Source organism: Ptiloglossa arizonensis, chromosome 10, assembly GCF_051014685.1.
Source record: "Ptiloglossa arizonensis isolate GNS036 chromosome 10, iyPtiAriz1_principal, whole genome shotgun sequence".
Taxonomy (NCBI): Eukaryota; Metazoa; Arthropoda; class Insecta; order Hymenoptera; family Colletidae; genus Ptiloglossa; species Ptiloglossa arizonensis.
The window spans coordinates 10,986,381-11,008,607 of record NC_135057.1 but is presented as its reverse complement, the minus strand read 5'-3'; the positions used below and the strand labels follow the sequence as shown (position 1 = coordinate 11,008,607).

General features: G+C 45.7%; 1 protein-coding gene across 2 annotated transcripts in view; it reads left to right on the top strand.

Moving 5' to 3' along the window:
• The window catches only part of Nolo (ADAMTS-like no long nerve cord), a 305,721-nt gene that overhangs the window by 162,559 nt on the left and 120,935 nt on the right, over nucleotides 1–22,227 (top strand). For both annotated transcript variants that reach the window (XM_076321407.1, XM_076321406.1), the window contains exon 2: nucleotides 16,198–16,314. In XM_076321407.1, the coding sequence (XP_076177522.1) occupies nucleotides 16,198–16,314 (117 nt within the window). The remainder of the gene's footprint in view (nucleotides 1–16,197; nucleotides 16,315–22,227) is intronic.

Here is a 22,227-nt window from a genome sequence, read left to right as displayed (position 1 = left end):
CAACCGACGAGATCGAACGTCTTTCTCGCATTTCACGTTCCCCCGTGCCGACAACTCGATCAATTATTCTCGCGGTGTCGATCGAGGTTCCGGTGGTTTCAATTAAAGAACGACACTAATTCTTTTAGTTAGAAATTTCCATTCCGCGTCGATTGTATACGAGTTGCTCCTTTTTCGGGATGAAAAATGCCTTTGTTCTCTGAAACAGAAGCTAAAAACTGATAAAACCTGAACGCGGTATCGCGCACAGTCGCGCGAACGCGTTTTCCGCGCGGAAGAAAATCGCGAAACGCGCGAGCAACGCCCAAAGAAAAATTCTTCGGTTCGGTGAAAAACACTCCTTTATCGTGGGTGGGCAAAAAAAAAGAAAAAAAATATGGAAAAAAAAGAACACGTACAGCGGAATATTGATGAGCACATATTGGCGACACGTGACTCGTTAGATTGTTATCAGCTTTTTTTTTTAACGGCGAACAACGGTCCGCGAGCGTCTATTTGCTTTCTGAAAGCTTTTCGAAAAATTCCGCGGTCGATGCGCAATTAAAACGCTCGTTAGCTTCGAGAATCCCGGTAGACGGGTACAAAGCCATCGATATCTCGCACGCGGTTACCGTGGTACCGGCCTCGCGACAATCGCGAGAGGACAGTTTATTGCGGGCATAATTCAACCGGGAAATTACAATGGCGTTCTTTCGTGAAACGGGAGCGTTTTATTAATTATTTTCTACTTAAAATCGCGACGCGGGGACCAGTTTGTATCGCCATCGAGACCAACCGCGGACAAATACCGCTCCGAATACGTTCGTTCGATTAATAATTCCCCGGTGTAGTCTAATTATAACTTGGGCGTTAAATTCACGGCGTTCCTGTGAACAACACGCAACAAGTTTCGCTGTTGGTTGCAGTTGTGCAGTTAGAAAGTACACGTCCCCGGTAGAAGGTGGTGCACTCGAGATCCGGTTGCGACTTAATCGAAGCGACACCAATTTTCGTCGAGCCTTAAGGAGCGTCCTGATTCATACGCGCGAAAATTAAACGGTTCGTCGTTCTCGGCTGGCTGCTTATCGCCCGATCGTGTATCCTCGAATAATGTTCTCGCGCGCCACTCGAGACCCGTGTTCTCACCTTCTTCAGTGTTTACCGGTTCCCCGGTACTCGAACGCGAAACAACATCGAGCGACTGTAACGATACCGAGGAAAGACGAAATTAAAAGATACGAACACTTTCGATATTCATTTCGGTGTCCGTTCATCGATAGAGAGTTCCACGAGTTGACGTACGATCTCTAAAGTTCGATCGTCACCGAAGTTGGGTCTGCGTGACTCCGTGACGTCGAACTTGGGTCATCGTGACTCCGCGACCAACGTGTACCGACTCCATGACTCCGGAGTCACCAAAGTATAATCTCTGCGTGTTGAAACTCGCAAAAATCGCGTCTCCGTTCGCAATCGATCGCTCTCTCGGTATCCAGCGCGCTATTTACATCGCGATCACGAACGTCTCGGTTATTACCATCGAATGTTCCAGCGATAATTTTCCCCGCGAAGGAATCCATTGTCTTTAATCATTTACACCGGTTGACCGGCGGACCGATGGCCGCGTTGAACGGGGGTCGCGCTTAAATCACGCGAAAGAGGGGCCTCGAAGTCGTCGAGCTAGAAAATTCGCAGTGATAGCCCCACTTTCTGCGGCGTTACGCTTCACCGTGAGTGATCGCCGAACGAGTCGGCCAGATCGACGAGATCGATCTACCGGCTAATCGACCGGCGCGATGAATCGAATCGTGGCACGAACCGAAAAAAGAACGGCCAGAAGAGGGTGTATGGGGGAGGAGGAGGAGGAAGAAAAACGGACGGGGCTCTAATAACGCGAGATCGAGTAGATGAATAGACGCGAGTATAGCCAAGGTGTGGATCGGTACTATCGTACGCTCGAATCGGAAACCAATTTGAAAGCAATACCGCGCTCATCGTTCCACCTTATCTGATCTCCGGCTCGAACAAAACGTTCTTGGATTTGGCCCTGATCGCTCGACGAAAGCCTGATGACTTAAGCGCCTTAACACCTTTTCGTATTTAAGTCGATTCCGGAGCCCCGAGCTATCCCTGATGGGATTTCTTCGTTGTACGTGCCAGTCGCATGGTATTTCGGCCGTTTAATTTTGTGTTCGACTCGATCGTCTATCGAGACGTCCCTACAAATTGAAAACACCTAACACGTTCTAGCGACGGAGATCGTCCCGCACTCATGAATTTAAATCGATCGTTTACGTACATCCGCTCTACGATAACCGAGCCCGCTCTCTATATATTTCGGTGACGATTGCTGGCAACATTTTCGCTGAATTATAATTACATAATTAGACCGAAGTGTGTTCACTCTTCGGGGATAGATCGTCCTCTAGAAAACAGACGTCTCGTAAATAATTCTACCGTTACCAAGCTGCCAATACTTTTTCGCTCGAGACTCGTACCGCGAAATTAACATCGTTAATCGATACACACCGGTCCTCGAGCGAGCGAAACGTTTCGTTTATCTTTCTTTCGTATTTTTCCACGATCGAAAATCTCCCCGGGGGGTAGTCCGGATCGATTAAACGAAATAATAACGTCGCGCGTCGCGATACGAAAATGTCCAACGGTCCTTCGTAAAATTACGAACAGTTCCACGTAGTTTCCGTAAAGCAGTCGTCGAATAAAATCGAGTGGTTTCAAGGTGGTGGGAGGACGCCCACGGTGCACGCGCGGTGCATCCTTCGGATCCACCCTGTTGCACGGGAAAGTGACAAAGGGGCAGGTTATAAATTCGACCGCGTTTCTTTCCCCTCTGTCCGGTCAAAGAGAGCGAACCACGGACCACGCCCTCCATTTTCTCCCCGAAAATTGTAAAAGACCCATCGTTGTGCCCACACGGGACGAGACCTCGCCCTCGAGGGGTTCTAATAAATTTCTAATCCAACTGGGAGACCGAGAACACGAATATCGGGCCGAGAACGTCCCGTGGACTCGTTGGGACAAGCGCCTAATTGACCACCATGATTTGTTTCGATTCTCACGGCGTCCTTCAAAAAAATACCGCCGCGCGTGACGAAATTTACGATCGGACCACCGAGACGGGATCCCTCGTTTCGTGAAGTTTGTGAAATTTACGACGTTATCGAGACACGGGATCGATTTGTAAACGATCCGAAATTGAATCTTGACTCTCGATCCAGTGATCGAGGCGCGGTTTCTGAACTCCGATTCCTCGATGATCGCGAATTAGTTGGGGAAATATTCGTAATCGATTGCGCGACCACTTTACGAACTTAAGAACGGTGAATCTCTGAGTCCGAAATGTAGGGTTGAACGTTCGAGAAATATTTCTTCGAATGATTTTAAAGCAAAAGTATCTCGGAAGAAAATGTTTTCGTTTTCTTTCTATCGTTCATCTACTTTAATAGGAAAACATAGCCTCCTTTAAACACCCTGTATAATATTGAATTTTATCTATAACTAATCGGTAAAGGTGTATTTTTTAACAAACACGGAAAGGACCAAATTTTGTGAAACTTTCCAGCATCGATGCTAACTCGTATCGATTGTCCCGTATATTTTTAACTAATTTCCCAAGAATATTTTCACGCGGTCGATCATACCTGACCGTAACCGGATTCCATCGCGGTACAATGGCGTCCGAAGCAGCTTCGAGTTGAAAGCGAGGTAATTTTTAAATCTATCCCGGGCCTCTGACGATTCGATCGTTGGCTAGATCACGGGAGCACTCCGGAGCGAATAGGAAGAAGAATAGGGGAATCGGTGGTTGTTTAATCGGTCGATCGATCGCATTATCCGAGGCATCGGAATTGACTTCCGTTTACCCGAGAAATAATCCCGTAGCGGGGCGCACCACTTAAATTCGCGTTCCATTTTCGAGGTTAACCAGTGGCACGGGCAGCTCCATTATAACCTATCATTAGCGGATCTGGTCTACGCGACCTCCTCGATAAACCACCCCTGCCTACAACCCATCCCCTATTCGAGCCTTGCGCAAACTCCTCTCTCGGCGTCCTCCTTCGTTCCTCTTTTTTCTACCCCTTCTTCTTTTTTTTTTCCTCCACATTCGGGCCACCCTGCCCTCCCCCCCGAGTTCCTTGGGATAATTCAATTTACCGGTGCCAGCGTGATTAAACGGGACGCTTTTCTTCCACGCTTTACCCACCCTCTGCGACCACGTTCGTACACACAGAGGGCGCGGAAGAGGATCGAAGAAGAAAGACCGACCGGTACGTGCGAGAGACGCCATCGCGGGGAAAATAACGGCGCTGGCAGCTTGAAGCGATGAAAAATGCAGCTGGACGTGCGAAACGACAGTGGAGGAATCGAGCCGGGGATAAAAAGGGGGAAAGGGTTGAGAGAAGAGGGAAAACGAGCGGGAAGGGTGCGAGGAGTGGTGAACGACAATGTACGATGCCAGAGAGGAGACGAGTAAGGCGCGAGCCGGAGAGAAGACGATTATTATTCAACGGAGAACTGGAGGTGAAGTAAGAAGGACAAGGTACCGATGTAGAACGAAAAACAACAAAAAAAAAATGGAGGGTAGGGAGACACTGGGACGAAAAACGAGTACGAAGAAGATGAACATTGTTGACTTGGAAAGAGTGGGAGAAAAGGTGAAGCGGAACTGGGAAGATGGAGAGGTGCAGTTATTGTGCACGCAGGAACCAAGGATAGGGGTAATTGGGGGATGAATAATATTCAGGGAGAGAGAAAGAAACGGAGGAGGGTTATCGAGTGAAAATAAGGAACAGAGGAGAAACGTTGAGGAGAGACAATGAAACAAAGAAGGTACAAGTTGCGGAGAGACGATTATTATTAAACGAAGTGGTGGGGATTAAATGAAAAGGACAAGACAGTGCCGAGGAAGATAAAAAGAGACGGGAGGTAACAAGTATGGCGGTGGAAGGTGAACGTAGTTTACTTTGGGAAGGGTGGGGGACCAAGAGGAATGAAGTGAAAAAGATGGAGTAGAAATATTATATTGTACGGAGAGACGAGGAAGAAACGGAAGATAGGAGTAATTAGGATAAGTAATATCGTAAGGGGGGGGGGTGGAATAAAGTAAAGAAGGTGAAGATTATTAAGCGAGAGAAAGAAACAGCCGTGAAATCTCTTCGCTCCCCGGTGTATCCAGAAAAGGGGGAAAGATCCGCGACAGTGGTGGTCGACGCTGAGAAAAAATTAGAGACAAGAGAAAGCCAAGGGGTGAATATTATTTAGGTCAGATTTTTAGATTTTGACAACATTTTGGTACTCGTCTCTTAATTACTCGCGTACTCCTGGTGATAACGATAATCACGTTCGATGATAATTATTGCATTCGAGGCGTCTGCTCGAACGACCCGGAAACAAAATTCTACTTCGTGGAACCGAAAACGCGTTACTCGATACATCGCGCGTTATTATATTGAACGAAAGAAACGCGTCTCGAGAAGGGAGTTCGCGAATAGAAGATGGTACTCCAAGGAGCGAAAAGTTAGACTGCAAACAAGACCGAAAGAAGAAACGAGGGAAACGCGGCGAGAACGAAGATCAGAAATCGATTTTCGTTAACCCTTAACTGTTCCGCCTACGTTTTCCGCTTCGTCCCGGGGTACAAGTTTCGGCGCTACATCAATTTGTGCGTAACGAGGAAGATCCTACCCGGACACGAACCGAAAGTTCAAAGTCCACGCGTGTACCCGTTATCGGTCCGGATCGCTCCAAACGGACGAGATAAACCGATTTTATCTGTCAGGAAACTCCTCCCCCGTCTACCCTTTGTCTTCCATCCCGCGACACGCTGTGAAATTTATCGTGGGTCTACGGACATATCCGTTTCTCGTTGAAATTTCCTCGTTTCCACCCTTTCCCACTGTCGACGGACAAGATTCCACTTTTCGGAAGGTTTCTTCGATCTCGACTGTTACTCGACGTTTTCTGGCCCCCTACTTCCGTCCCAACTACGTTTTCCGAAAAGTTTTGCTCAAAATTCCATCGATTCGACATTTTCCAGTCGCCCCCCTGTCGCTCGGTCTCGAAGATTTCAAATTTGAAATGGATTCTCGTTCGCGAACGTTATCCGGTTCGAGAATCCGGTTGTCGAGAAAGTTTTCATCGGTGAACGTTGCACGAAATACATCACCGGGCTCCACGGTCCCGAAAACGCGGCGCAAAAGTTCGTACGGAGCGTAATGAAAACCGATACGCGGGCGCGGGGAGGAATATCGTAAATTAAGCCAGTTTTCCTATCCACGGCACGTCTTCTTTTCAATCTCTCTCTCTCTCTCTCTTTCCAGCGCGGTCGCGAGGGCTTCCCTTTCGACTGCTTGATTCCGCATCCCCCTGAATAAAGATTCTATCTCGCTGAAATTCTCCGCGTCGCGCATACCTAGCCTTATCCGCTATGCAGAATTCGTCCAGATAACCGAACGAAAGTGGAAACGGCCGGCTCTTATTCCGTTTCCGCGCTGAAAAGCCAACCCTCGCGGAATCTTTCGATTACACCGATTCGAGGGCGTAGGAGGAACCGGGGGGGAACGAAGGAAACACGGGCACCCAACGATACGATCGCGACGATGAACGAGGGGATGTTCCGTTCCGCGTGACACAGTTATCGAACGAGCGATCGAACGAACGTAATATAAATTTCACAGCGGCCAATTTACCCGAACGAAATCTAAATTATCGAATACCGGGAAGCTACGATCGATTTCGTTCAATTAACCGATTCCCGTTGGATTTAAATGCCTCGTAGTAACCCTAGCGGATGGATTGAAATGCCTCGCGGTAACCTACCGGTTGGTTTTGTAACGCAAACGTCCCGTGAGAAGTAAAAAGTGCGCGTAGATTCTTTTTTTCAATCGTTGAAAGTCGAACGACGAACGTTTCACGTCGACGCTTCGCGCGCTTGCGTGCTCAAGATTAAACGTTACACTCTGGATCAAACTTTCCTCTAGACGTTGAAGCATATCTTTCGAATATTAAAGATCGCCAGATATAGACGCAGTCGGAGATAAATATATTCGAGCAACTTCGTTAGATTCTCTCGGTTCGAGATGTTGGTTGTTGGTAACGATATCAAGGCGTCTGACGGTCGGTCGATTTATTTTTGGAGAACGACGCGCGTAACATCTGCGAGTATGAGGCAACGATCGATCCACCGTGAATCCAGACGCAAGAATGCCACGGGAAAGTTTGACAGCGAATGGACAGCGATTCCTATCCCCCTCCTCCTCCTGGATGTATTATTCAGAGCGAACGAGCTCGATTGGCTGTAAAATTCACGGGCCACTTTAATTGGCTCAGTCTGGAGCTGAGATAAGGGTAAAGACAGGGTCGCGAAATAACCAGGATCATTGCACCCTTCTCCCATCGGGGAACGAAGATTTTCGCTCATTGAAAGATCAGGACCGAAATAAATCGTAGGACGCGTTGCGTGAATACGAGCGTAATTTCGAGAACATTGGTGAACGTATGGAGTAGGTCTCTAGGGAATATATAAAAAATATATATATACACGCTTTGTCCTTATTCTCGTCTTTGTCCTATACTCGTAAAGCGGAGTCACGTCTGACGCTCGTAAAACGGAGTCACGCGTGACGCCAGTAAAGATCTCTTCGTAACCTCGACGAAACGTTGGACCAGATCGCCATACTTTAAAGCAGAAATGGTAACATTCGTAACACCGACGAAAGATTCCGCAGGAGAACGCGTTTAGGACGCTCCAATCATACTTTACGAGAATAAGGGAGCGGTAGGTGTTTAGGTCTGTAGATGATGGAGCAGATAGGTAAACGAGTTTAGCCCCGTTTAAGCGGTAGAAAAACACCTTTCGTCCCTGGGAGGTCCACGGTGAGAGATTTTATCGCACAACTATTGGACGGTTATGGTGCACGAACATCGACAGGGTTTAGCATACACGTGGTTCTAATACGCGCGGCGCGTATCTGACCGTCGCGATGTCGAGCAAATGGCGCCGTTTCTTTTACGACTCGTCACAGCGGGTAGGGGAGGTATACAAAGGGGAAACGTAGGAAAATTTGCACAGTCGGATTCCAGTTGCCGTCCTTCCCGCTGATAAATTTCCCACCGCGGGCCAAAAGGAGCTGATGGACGCGTATTCGAGTCTACGCTGTCACGCGCTTATCGCGGTACCGGGAGTAAGTATTTTCCTCGTGAAAATAAAAAAAAAAAATAGAAAAAAGAAAAGAAAAGAAAGGTAAACACTCGAGAGAAAATACGTTGAAACGGTCCACGAGATATACACGTTGAAACGTTTTCCCCTCCGGGCGAGATGTCTTCGAGAATGATACGTTTTCCCGTGCTCGTTGCGCGCCACTGGTCCGATTAATTTTAATTTTAATTTCGATGAGAAAAGTGGACCGGAAAGGGTTCGCTAAGTAACCACGGATTAACTTTCCCTGACGATATTTCATTAAAAGCGAATAGGAAAATGGGAGTAGCCCGCGCTCTTTCCATTACCGCGAATAAAGACGCCGGTGAAACGAAGTACCAAAAGAGGGAAGTAATCTTTCAACTCCTGTATCCACGGATGAAGCAATTTTTCCTCGTGGTTTCCCCGGTGTCTTCCACCGCTGTCGCCATTTTGGTACCTTCTGGCTCGAATTGTCCGCATATTGTTCCACGGGTTTACGGGACGAGGAGCAGGCATTTGAAATTAGAGACATTCGCGTTGCTATTGGATCCTCGTTAAATCGGTTCGAGTTTGCAAACGTTTCGTTACAGCTGCGTAGATAATTATTTCAAAGTGAAAATTGTTATCACGTTATCGGAACCGATGGAAAACTTGCACTCGTAACGAGTAGTTCGAAGGGTTGTAAATAATATTAAAAGAGGGTTCTCGTCGAAACAATTATTCTTAGATATCTTATTCGCTACAGAAGGAGACGTAACGATTATTCAACGTATATAATGGCTTCTGTATTTCTCTTTTACGGACAGAGACCTAACAGATACCATATTATTTGAAGCCACGATATAATATTTATAAATCGAATAGTCTCCCAACCTGCGTTAGGAATTATTTGAAAAAATCGACCCATTACGTTCGGTCATTTTTGCGGAAAGTATCGAATTATAAACCGTCCAAAGGTCTCCAAGTTATTCCCGAAGATTCTGAGAGGCGTCGATGTCGTAGACGGTCGTTCTTCTAAGAGGACAATCTTCTTGCGAAAATCTATCCTCCGGTCCGAGAAGCCCCACAATGACGTAACAATTTCGACGTAGTTTCCGCCGTCGACGGACTTCCGGTGACTTTAAAACTTGAACGAGCTCGAGGAGCGTCGATCTTCTTCGTCGTAGTCGTGTAACTGATTGCGGACGATCTCGTCGAAGACGAAACAAATTCCATAACGATCCTCGAACACTTACTTTTTCCTCGAGAAGCGATCGATTATTTTCTTTGACAATTTTAAAAGTGTCCCGAGAGTTTTAAGCGCGTCTCGAGGCGTTGCGAAAAGCGATTTTATGGTAATTTGGAACAATACTCTTTCACGAATCTTCGTACGAAGGAATTTACGTTGAGAACGTTTCCCCACGTTCGATTCGTTTAAACGTCGTCTCTTTTTTCGTTATTGTCGATCGATCGGTTCAACAGCAAGGAATGAGAAGTAATAAAGAACAATATTGTCTTTCTCGGTTCAATGTGGTCCTGATCGTCCATGAATGCTGAAATAACATATTCGTTATGCGAAACAGCGTCGGGATTGTTATTGCGATCAAAGCGTTTCAGAGACCGTGCTAAATAAACAGAGTTATTATCATGCGATGGACATTATCCACGTGCGCGGAACCGATATTGTTCTCTTTGAAACGTGTTGTTCGATATTAACATCTAAATCGCCCGTGTTTTATTCGCGTTGCGATCTCAAATTTCCGAGGCGAAACGAACTCCCGAATATTAAAAACTTTCGTTCGACGCGGCGTACCACCGTACGGAAAAGTAAAGTAACCAATTTTCGTTCGTGAAAATACGTAACCATTGTGAACAGAAAATACGTTACATCCCCCGGGGAGAAATATTACGAATTACATACTCTATTTCGATCAGAAACGATCGTACGTACCATATTCGACGCTCGCGAATACTATTCGAGGAAATATAGCCTACGTGAAAGTTTGACATCGAATCTCTAACAAATAAACAACCGTCTCTCGACTACCTCTAATACGCGAAAGATCCTCCCCGATCATAAATAAAGAAGTTATCTTAAGCGATACAACATGTATATCGGCTTCGACGCTTTGTCCATAGTCCTCCCTGGAGAGAGATTAGGTCGGTCCATCGGTAGAGGATCTAATCTGTTTACACGAGGTACCTTTTAGCGAGGCCCCCTCCCCTGTCCTCCCACAAATAATCTTGATACGGTAGAGCCTCCGATATTAATTCCAACGAGCGAGAAAATTAATATTATTCACACTCGGCCACAAAGTAGCGTCCCGTGTTCTCGTCCAGGATCCTTTGTTCCCGTCTCGACTGCGCAAGGAGGCAGGAACCGTGTAAACGCTCGAAACGAAAGTATCCTCGTTGCTCGTGCGAGCCGCGTAATCGAATATCAATTTTTCTACGACGATAAAGCGTCCCCCCAACGATTGACGAGATAAATCGTCGCGGCGCTTCCTGTCCAGGGGACTGAAAAATGATTCTGTTCGTGGAACGTTTACGACCAACGATGATCCGTGGCGCATCCTAAATGCATACGTTCTTCTCTGTTCGCGTTAACGCGGATCCGAAGACTCGGGGGAAAATCCTCGTTTGGATTCCCTGGCTTCGATCTACGAGACGTTTGAAATGATTCTTCCTGGGAGCTCGATGTAGAAATTTGTTAGTAATCTTTCGGTAGGTCGGAAGATTATTTAGGCTGATGTCGACGAAGATAGATTGGAAAATAATTGAAAACAAGAGGGCCAGAACCTGTTAGATCGGACTTGGCTAGGGTACTGAGTGAGAGTCGAATAAATTGATCGCTCGAGGTCACCGAGGCGCTATCCCCACTCCAACGTTCGGCTACCCCCACCGCTCTCTCTCTCGTTTCGTCCCGCGAAACGTGCAAGAATCGATCACTGCTAATGCTTGCAAATACGCGTAAAATGTGTAGCGACAATATTTCATCGATTCGATCGATTTTTAATTACCTCGAAGCAAATACTCCACGCTGAATTTTACTGTTATACTTTCCACGTTTACTTTTCAAATTATTTTAAATATCGGAGCATAGAAGTCGCTAAAATTGCGAACATTCGTAATTGAATTAATGGACAACGTGAAACGACATCTATGCATCGACTATGGTAAAATGCGAGGAGTATTTTACAAAGTTGTACTTTATATTGTAATCGTAAAGATCTGAATTTAGTTAATGGTAGAGACAAGTGAAAATACTCCTAGCTCCAGCGAAACGCGCCGAGTTTACCTACGTTCGCGCGAAATTTAATTACAGGCCACTCGCATTATTCATCATAATTATCCCGGTACGCTTTTTCTCGCTCGGGACCCGGGCAAACAAGGCAGCGAATGTTCGGTGAAAGAGGAATTTGCATGTATCGGAAACAAGCCATTCTCGACATCGTTCATGACACACGTGTGCATCGTTGCTCTGCACGCGTGGCTCCGAAAGATCGAAATTTCCATCGATGGTACTCGATCTTGAAAAAAATTTAACCTCGAAAACCGACCGATACACGGCTACAACTTTTCATTCGGAGCAACTCTTTATTCGTGGCAAAGAAATACTCTTGGTAACGTTCTGTTTGATGTGCTTCGAGGTTTGATAAAAAAGGAACGAGAGCGCGCCGAAACATCGATCGAGACGGAACACCGTGCAGAATTGTAGCCAGTTGTTTACCTTCAAAAAGTTTACATATAACGAACAGACACCGTGAACCAGATTTCCACAAATTGGGTCAATATCCCGTTCTAATTGAACGTGTACAACTTTATATAATAACATACACTCGACACTACTTCGTACTACCCCAGAAAAATTGATTTCTTTTTTTACATTTTCTATATTCAACCCTTGAGAGAACTATCTTGAAAAAACAGCATTAAGATTCGAAAAAATTGACAATACAGTAAAACTTTGATAGATTCCTCCTTATTTCGGTACTAAATGCACTCAAAGATAAATATCAAATATCCAAGTAGTCCCTATAGAACAAATTCAAGACCCTTTCTACTCTACCCGTTACATATTTCACGTAACAAAACGATCCTACTCGTGAGACGTCGAGAGTACTCGTTACACCCGAAGAAAATTACCTCTTTCCTTTTCCAAGGTGGTAAAATTTGAACATTTGTTCACAGCGCGATACTATATTCATTTCCGTACCGTATTCGCGTACTTGAGAAGAAATTTCAAGTATCGCTCGATGCTCAAGCCCCCTAAATAGACCCTTCGGAAGAATCTCGAGACCTCTTTCGGCTTATCGGTTGCGTACACCGGCAAAATAATATTCTCCACGCGGGAACACGGTGGTGATTCATTTATTCTCGGGTACGTAGCGTGTTTTGAATCCGTATCGACGATGCGCCACAATCGTGAAACGATCGATTCAATCACGACAACGTTTTTGACCCGAGACCGCGGAAGTTTCCGAACTCCGTGTCGATGCGGCGCGATCCAGGTCGTGTCGAGGCGGGACTAAGTTAATTACCAGAATTAATACGGACCGGCGGCGTTAATCCTGGCACGGCACGCGAGCCAATCAAGGGGGCCAGATAAGAATTAAATGGTATCGAACAGACGACGCCTTGTTAGTCGTACCGTGTCGGACATAAATTTCGCGTTAAGCCGGTTCGTTCGAGCGGGTTCGCGCCGATGTCCGATGGAATTCCATATCGGCAGGCATCTCTCGGGCCGCGCGTATTTCAATTGTAATCTGGGTTATTCATCGATATTATTGTCCACCGTGCGCGTGTACGCGTGACGGGAATACGCTGCACTTTTGTGTCTTCCGCCGGACGATATATGCGAACAGTGGGAAAATGTTAGGTCTGGATTACGAATTTCACGAACATACGTCGCTATGGATCAAAATAATTACGATCTTTCGGGCATTATTGGGAAGCTAAATTTGTACCACGGAGAGCTTCGAGAATTATTTGATATCGAACTTGCAGTATCGAGAGCTTTCGAAAATAATTCGGAGCAAGGCTCGGAACGTCGAGAGAAGAAACTTGAAAATTATTCGAAAGATTTGTAACAGCGAACGAAGAAAATTGAAAATGATTCGGAACGAGACTAGCTACGAAACAAACGTCTAAGCCACGATGGAAAATTAATCGCGCGATCTAATCCCATCGGGCGATTTGTATCGGCGTGAAATGTATCGCTTGTTATTCACGGTGGTGCGATATTTATTTTCAAAAAATACTGAACGCCGAATTCATCGTTGAACCGTGCGCCCGAAACACCGTTTCGAGAATGGCCGAGTTGTCTATGTGTTTATAAATAGATGATTCTCGCGCGGGACAATTAGTTGCTGTTTTCCTAACAAATCGGTGACAACGAGTACTTTGCCGAGATTAAACGATATCGACGTTTAGGTGCACGCATTACCACCGGGATAATAACGGTGATCGGCCTAATCGATCGACGGCCCCGATCACTATAATTTTCTCCTTTTTCGAAGGCACGTTGCAGAGGTTCGCCCGGCGAACGCCCTAGGTGGTCGATTGGCTAATCATAATGATCGTACTAGAAGATGAATAATGACTTTCCAGTTTGAATGGGAAGCCCCGCCACGTATTACGACTTGATGAATTTCGCGGGAATTACGATCCCGAATATTTTGAAACTTCCTCGTTCGATGGCTCGTTAACGACCGGTCTCTACGATTGCGCGTAAATTCCGATCCTCGTTTACGCAACCTTAACGACTCCGTTGAGCGGTAATTAATTAATTAATAATTATCGAACTCTGCGTAGGAGACATCCGTCGTACGAAACTTTCACCGTAATTTGATCTTTGACTATCTGAAAATATTCCTCGTACGAATAGACGTGTATTAAGCTTTTCGGAAATAGCTGTCGCGTGATTTTTACTTTTTAATTCGTTTTAAACGATCGTAATTAAATTAATCGTGGTAAGTGAGTCGAGGTCGGTTTCAGTTCCTCTCCGTTACGTACGAAATAATTCGATCCCGTGTATACTGATCCAACGGTAACGATGGTCGAACGATATTTCTTAATAACGTCCGCGAAACCACGCTCGGAAAGGGTGCATTGTGAACGATTTCAACCGCGTTCAGGATCTAATCGCGGCCAGCTAATAACAAGCCTGTAAACACAACATCATGATCGTAAAGTCCATAAGCCGTAGGTATCTTTACCCCGCCGTACTAATCCCAATCCGTACGAGTTCATTTTCTGGAGCCCCGAGGCGTCTATCGTTAACCTTTAATTACAGGGCGGACCAGGCGTTTAAATTTATCGCTAATAACGCGTGGCAGTCTCCTAGGTTCTATCTCGTAGGTCGCTAAAACAACGTCGAAACAACGCCCGACTATGGCGAATATATTCCTGTCGCGCGAGAATTGAAACGAACCTGTGAATTTACTCATTGCGAATTCGTAGCGTTTACCGAAAATTCTGCACGCGTGGATACAGTGTCGTCGCAAATATTCTCGATAAATGGGAACGATTCACAATCGAACTCTTCCCGCGTTACGAACAACAGCACTTCGTTTCATCGAAGTGAGCAACAAATTTTGCAAACGTTCCACGATCTTTCAATTTTTCTCTTCGTACCGTACAACCACTGTGATCACTTCGTAACGTCTTGATAAAATTTTCGATCCACGTGCTATCGAATCCACTCGCTCTAACAACTTACCAAATATCTTCGTAGACAAATTTCAAAGAATGCAGAGAAGTTTCAAAAGAAGATCACTTCTGAACAAGAATTACTCAGATTTTCCACCTTTGATAATCTTCCTGGATAAACTCTTCGAGGAAGTAGAAATCACAGTTATAATTCACAAACTAGAATTACAAAGGACAATCGAACTCGACGCATCGTGATCTCCGACCAATTTGGGACGGTTCGTGCCTCTCCGGAGAATATTCGCAGCAATATTTAGTTCAGAAATTTACGTGTGCAAACGTTCTCTCGACGCGAGTTCGATTGCCAATGGACGATACACGTTCACTGGCAAGAGTGTTTACGAAACGACGTTATCGTCGTCCGCGTTCAAGGGTACGTCGAGTCTGTTTACGAAATTATTACTATTCCTGGTATTTCGACGCGGTTGTAATTCTCAGTTCGTCTGTTTACCCGGCCGAACGTATCGCGCGCTGTGACTCTCATTCGTTCGGGTTCGTTCTCCTTGAAAACATCGCTGCGCAAACATTTCCACCGTTGGAGAAACGAATCGTTCGGCGATCGATCCCCGAGACAATGGAAACCGAAAAGTGGACCGGGCGGCGTTTCACCGAAATAAAAGGGGACGCCTCGCTTCTGGAGAACGGGGACGGTGCAATTTAATTGTAGCCGCACTTCCGTCCGAAAACGGATACCCACTTTCTGGCGTTGCAAGGGTAGAACTTTTATAACAAGCCGACCGGCTCGGCCGCTTTTCCCGGTGCACGTACACCTCGTTTCGGGAAATTTCGTAGGATACTCAACCCTGTCCGTATTAGGCAGATTCGTGTATCGCGACACCTGAATGCGTTTTTACCGGAAACAATCGGTCGACAAGTCCTCCTTGAACCGTGATCCCATCGACCGTGATTAAAATCACGATTGTACCGCGCGGTTAATTAACCTTTGAGGTTATTGATCGTGCGTATTAGATTTCTGACCTGTAATCGAATTTTAACTCGATTCGTGTATTCTTAGGATTACTGGGGAATCGAGACGTGATTAAACGTTGAAATGTAATGTAGATTCGTGATCGAATTTTCTGTTTCGTTTCTCTTGTTTTTGTAATCGAGGGGAATTTTTCAAGTTTCTCAAGGACGATTCTTCTCGACGATCTCGTCTTGAGGGTTCGTTTAGTTTGTACGTCTATAGCGAATAATTATACTATCTTTGCGCAGGTGAGGTGAGGTGGCATCTGGAATCGGTTAAATAATCGTTTGTAATATTCTAGCGTGATTTCTGGAAGGAAAAATTTTGAATCGCGCGCTAACTATGTTTTCGTTGGATGTTCTAGATATGCCTGCTGGGCCTCGTCGTGAGCGACAACAGCACCATTGGCGATTCAGTCATCGAGGATGTCTCGGAGGTTGCGAACACGGGCAACAATCTGAACGCAGACTCGGGTGAACAGGTGAGAGAGAATTTTCAAAATTACGCTCTTTCGCTCGAATCTCGAAACCTTTCGCGACAGAACGTAGGCCTTGAAACAAAAAATTCTCGAAGAAGTTAACGCGTAACATTTTTGGTTAGGAGAAATAAAACTTAACGTATTATAAGTCGTCGAATACGACGAATAGAATTTGATAATAAATCAAAACATTGTACATAGTAGATAACGTACATTCTACATAATAGACAACGTACATTCTACATGGTAGATAACGTACATTCTACATACTAGATAACGTACATTCTATATAGTAGACAACGTACATTCTACATGGTAGATAACGTACATTTTACCTAGTAGATTACGTACATTCTACATGGTAGATAACGTACACTCTACATAATAGATAACGTACATTTTACCTAGTAGATAACGTACATTCTACATGGTAGATAACGTACACTCTACATAATAGATAACGTACATTCTATAATACATAGTACATAACGTACATTCTACATGGTAGATAACGTACACTCCACATACTAGATAACGTACATTCTGCATAGTAAATAACAATCGTTGTCTCTTCGGTCGTAAACTAACGAATCGTCGATGGAAATAAAAATCGTTACCTCTTCGAGGAATTTGCGAATCGTGCACAGAAACGACAATCGTCTCTCGAATCCGGGATCAAGGAATCGTAAACGGTAATAACGATAGTTGTTTCTTCCATCGGAAAGAATCTTGGTCGGTCTCGTTTCACCGTGTATAATTTCACCGTGGAAAGAACGAAGCATCCCCTTGAGAAACACTGTCCCGACTGTGAACCGTGTACCGACAAACAATTACCAGAAAAACGATAAGCTAACCCGTGTTCTCCCGAGTCGAAAGCTTAATTCCAAGTTCCAAGCGGAACCCACCACCCCTATCGCCACTCGATAAGCTCAACGACAGGGGATCGCTTGAACCCCTCGACTCCCAATATAATTCCCTCTCACAGCTGAAGTGAGGCAAATTGAAGCATCAATCCCATCCGAGCGCGAACGTCTCGCACACGTTCCGGCCCGTATATTTCACCGGTTTCCGGTGCCTCGTACCTGTGGATTTCAGAAAGAATAAGGGCGGGCGTCGTCGGAGCTGCAGGAAAAATAAACACCTTTATTCATGCCAGCCAACCGGAAATAGGTCGCAGAAACCGTTACACCGGGCGCCGAACACGTCGTAGCTGCTTCTCTCTCTCTCTTTCTTTCTCTCTACACACCTTTATCTCCCTCTTTCTGGTAGAATTTTTTTTTTTTTTCCTCCTTTTCTTCCCTCCCAAGCAAAACACAGCGCCTCGTGCAAAAGTCTTTTACGCCTCGCGAGGCCTCCTCCTCCTCCTCCTCCTCGTTGGCCTTTCGTGCTCTGTTTAGCCGGCAGTTCGTCAACGGGACTTCCGGCGTCTTGTACGGTCTCCGCGCGACTCGACTAATCTCAAGATGACGTTGCGGACGCCCTCTTGGAATCCCTCCTTTTTTTCCGGGATACACTCGCGTGAAAGGGTCTACCTCTCCGTGGACGTTCACCCTGGTGCCACTCGTTCCTACCCTACGAGACCGACTGCTTTGCATAATTTCGCTTTAAATCTTCTCCCCTATATATTTCACCGCGACCCGATTCTCTCCTACGAGCGTCGGGGTCAATTCTATTCGTCGTTCTTTATCCGGTAAACCCCTTTGTCTTCTCGTCGATTCGATCCCGTTTTCTCCCGTACGACCTGGACCGCGCGAATTAACTCGAACCGATCGGATGATTACTTCCGGGAATCCGAGATTCAATTTTTTTCCCTCACCGAAATACTCGAGTTCGAAGGAACGTGGACGTTTATCGATGGTGTGGATCTTCGCGTGACCCTTTTCTTCTTAGGGAATTTTCCACGTTGATTTTCTCTAATCGAAATTATCGTTACGTTATGTATATTAATGGGTACGTAGAGAAATTGTAACTGCGCTGTAGAATCTTTTTTCTTTTAAATATTCTATGAAATATTCTACAAAGTGTTCTACGAAATATTCTTTTGCGCAATATTCGCCAAATGCGCGTTTAAATTGTATATTCGAAACGCTCGGTCGAGTATAAATCTATGAAAATCGAATACGCAAACGTGGTAAAATGTCGGGAAGGAGACGAAGTAAAAATTGACAAACGAAAGTGTACGAAGAAGCGTTTTATTCGAGGAAAGTTAGAAAACGTTTGAATGTAGTTACAATTTCAACATCGCTCGCGCACGACTGATTTAAATATATAACCTTGGTCGGAACGTTCGGTAAGTAATTCGCCATAAAATTATTCAGCGCACTAGCCAACGATGTGATTCGATTATCGATAATTAAATTTCATCGAGTCTCGGGGAACACGGTATCGATTCGTCCGGTTCGTTCGTTTATCCGTATTTCATAAGTGTACGCCCCGCTCGAAAATACTTTCGACGATAATAAATACTTGGCGACGATTTACAAGCAAAGCGAAAGTAAATTACACGATAATCGAGACGCCTTTCCTCCGGAAATCCTACGCTTTGAGATACGCGCGCGCTCGTGTTCCGCGCGAGTAATTTCGGTTCTCCTTCTTGTTTTTCTTTTTTTTCTTCCCTCGTTTCTTTTTTTCACCCTCGCGGAAAATTCGCGAGCAGTTTCGTTTTTCCACTGCGATCGCGTCGTCCTCTCGCAACTGGGGGGGTTACCTACACCCCTACGTCGCCAACGAGGAATTTCCACTTTCCTTGAGAGCTTCGAGAACGCGCGGCTTGGGAAGCTCCGTTGGCCTAGTTTCGCCTGGCGGTAAGGCGAGACACGAATGCACCGCGATGCATCGCAGTCGATACACGTGTAACACTTCTTCATATTTCCTCTTAGACGCGGAACGCGTTTTGAATATCGTCGTCGTGGCCCAACTCGCTGGATCGATGGTCCTTCGCCCGCTTTTAGCGTACCGCTGCTCCGTGTGGCATAATGTGTCCGCGTGCAGGATTAGGTCACCGGAACGATTGCATCGTGGGAGGGAAAGAATGCTCGCTCCCGAATCAAGAGCGCCTAATTTGGTGCACCGAACATTCTCTAAGAATTTCTTTTTTTACAGAAAATTATCGTCGATACGTAACGATTCTTCTTCAATGATCTACCGGACGATTGCAAATAATTAATTTCGTCGAAATGGTACACGGTTCTTCGTCGTATTCCACGGAACGTATTTTCCGCAGATATTGCCACCGTTATTGAAATCGAGATCTTCGAATCGGTATCGTTACCATTACGCTCGTACGTAACTCGAAACGCTTCGCCGGAATAGGCTTGAAAATTCTCGCGAGGAAAGAGTTGATAGCCTCTGCCATCTGGTACGGCGATAATGGTACATTACACAATGACGATGGAGCACACTTTTCCAATACCCTTAAAGACTTACACGAAATCGCTTTCAAAGCGCCGACGACTAATGTGTGTGAATCGATTTGGGCGATCGGGAGTGTTCACACTCTTCGAAAAAAAAAAAAACGTGCCCCCTACGTCATTTTCAATTTTACAACAATTTTCTCCGCGAGTCACGAAAGTATTTCAAACTCTTCCCAACCCTCTTCGCTCGTCCAGATACCTTCGCTTGCAATTGCACGAAAAAATTCTCAAATTTCACCGTTCCGTGGTTTGAAGCTCGATCTCAATATTCCGAGGGAATTTTTGCAACAGCATTTCGTTGTTCAGCTTTTATAAAAAATGCAAAGCTCGCGAAAGCCTTGTAGCCGGGCGAACTCGATGATCCTGAAAAAAATGTTCTCGGCCCATGTGTTGGCCACGCGTATCCGTGAATGCATCGGCAAGCGAGAAAGTTAAGCGTGTCCGCGCTCAATTTCGCGTCGAATGTACGTAAATTACGCAAGGGGGATCTCTTCTCCTCTTTCTCTCACTCTCTATCTCTATCTCTATCTCTATCTCTATCTCTATCTCCGTTTTCCTTTCCGTTGTCAGCCCGGTTGTGCGGGGAATTCTAAAATTTCGAAGCGTTTCTCGCGCGTAATTTCGCTGGGAAAAAAAAACAGAAAAATCATCGCGACGCTTAACTTCGGTAGTTTCGGCGCGAACCTGTTCCGCCGCCATTATTTCCAGCGACGTCGACGACAGATCTCCGCGCAGGAAGCTACGCGCATCGATCACGAGCACTGACCGGTCGACGTCTGACCCTCCGAGTACAGTGCCCGAAGTCACTTGTGACTCGTCGAGACGCGCGCACAGTACTAACAACGGATGTTCCCTCCGACTTGGAAATTCCAAAAATTGGGGAACTTTTCGCTTACACAGGCTACGTGTAGATATCGGTACATATTGGTAAACGTAGATACGTATCGCGCGATTTTTTTCGCTGCCGAAATTCGCTCCAATGATTACAAATTCGATCCAATGAGTTCGGTTACTTTTGATTTTCTCGTTGCAACTTGGAAACTATAGTAAGGGAAGTTTCCGGGCGGAAGATGCTTTTTCTAAACGAGATCTGTCGTACGAAAAATAATTTGTCAATATTTTCAAACGATTCGGTATATTTTTATCTATTTTATCGTAGATCCAGTTTCAAAGATTCGGAAACGATAGAGGACTGCGAAGTACTCGGAGGTTTCGCGCGCGAATAAAGGGGAAGCAGAGAAATACTTGGAAAAATAATATAATACCGGTAAACGACGGTGTAATTGTTCGCGTGGGTGAATTTACCAGCGCGTGTACGACAACGCATCGTGCGTTTCAATTTAACGCCGAGAGATAACGCTTCTCCAGCGGTCGTGGTCGTACCGTTAATTAGTGTGCATTCTTTCTCGAAAGGGCTGCATTAATTAAATGCACTTGTTAACCGGGGGAGGGGCAAAAAAAAAAAAGACAATCGCGCGGAGAGCGAAGTTATACGAAGGAACGGAGAACACTCGTCGTTCCTATGTAGGTCGGTCTGACAATTTTCCCTCCCCTTTCCCAGCCCCACACTTATCTGCGCTCAAAGTTTGCTCACTCAACAGCCGGCCGCTTAACCAATTTTCAATCCGTCGGAAAAATGAATTAAAACTTTTCGATCGGGGGTCAAAGCTTCCGGATACGCCGGGATGGCATTACATAATAAACTTACGTAAACGAGCTTGAAAATTTCGTTATTAAATTCTTCGCGTTACGGATCCCGAATCTTTTCACGTCTATGGAAAGACGCAACATCGTGTTAACTTTGTCAGGGTTCGTGTGAACATGCTCTACTCTTATTTACAGAATTTCTCTTCTTCGTCCTTACTTTAACAATGGATCTAGGTGTGGTCGAGGTTAGGTACCCAAACACTCGAAATATCTAAATATTAATAAGTATACTCTCGTTAGACTCTGCGTCAAATATCCTCCCTTGGGTAACATTTTAGATCTCGTAGTTAGAACTCCGCGGAGTCACCCCTCCCCAGGGTGGAAAGGTATGAAAAATTTCTATCAGTCCGCGGTTCATCCATCCTAATTCCAGAGACGTAGGTCCTCGAAAAATCGTAACGCGTCTCCCGTGGCCACGTTCGCGTAAACTTTGCGACGTTGTTTCGTTATTGTCCGATGCTATTAAATTCCATCGGGCCGGATTCCCGACGTGCCGGAAGCCGCCGAGAATCGTTCGGCGTCGCGACGCGCATTCGTAAAACGCTCGCGGCGACACGAAACGCCCGAAAAACGTACGACCGGTTTTATGGTCGTGACACGCCACGAGAAGGTGTGCGTGTTTGTGTGTGGAAAATCGCTACCAGCGATATCCTCCCCTCCCTTCGACCCTCCGCTGTGCGCGTGATTTTATTTCGACCCGTTTCTCCGACAGACCGGAAGTCCTCCTCCGCGTCGAGCGTGAAATCGACACCCTTGCTCCCTTCGATCCACGACGTTGAGAACCACTGATCATCCT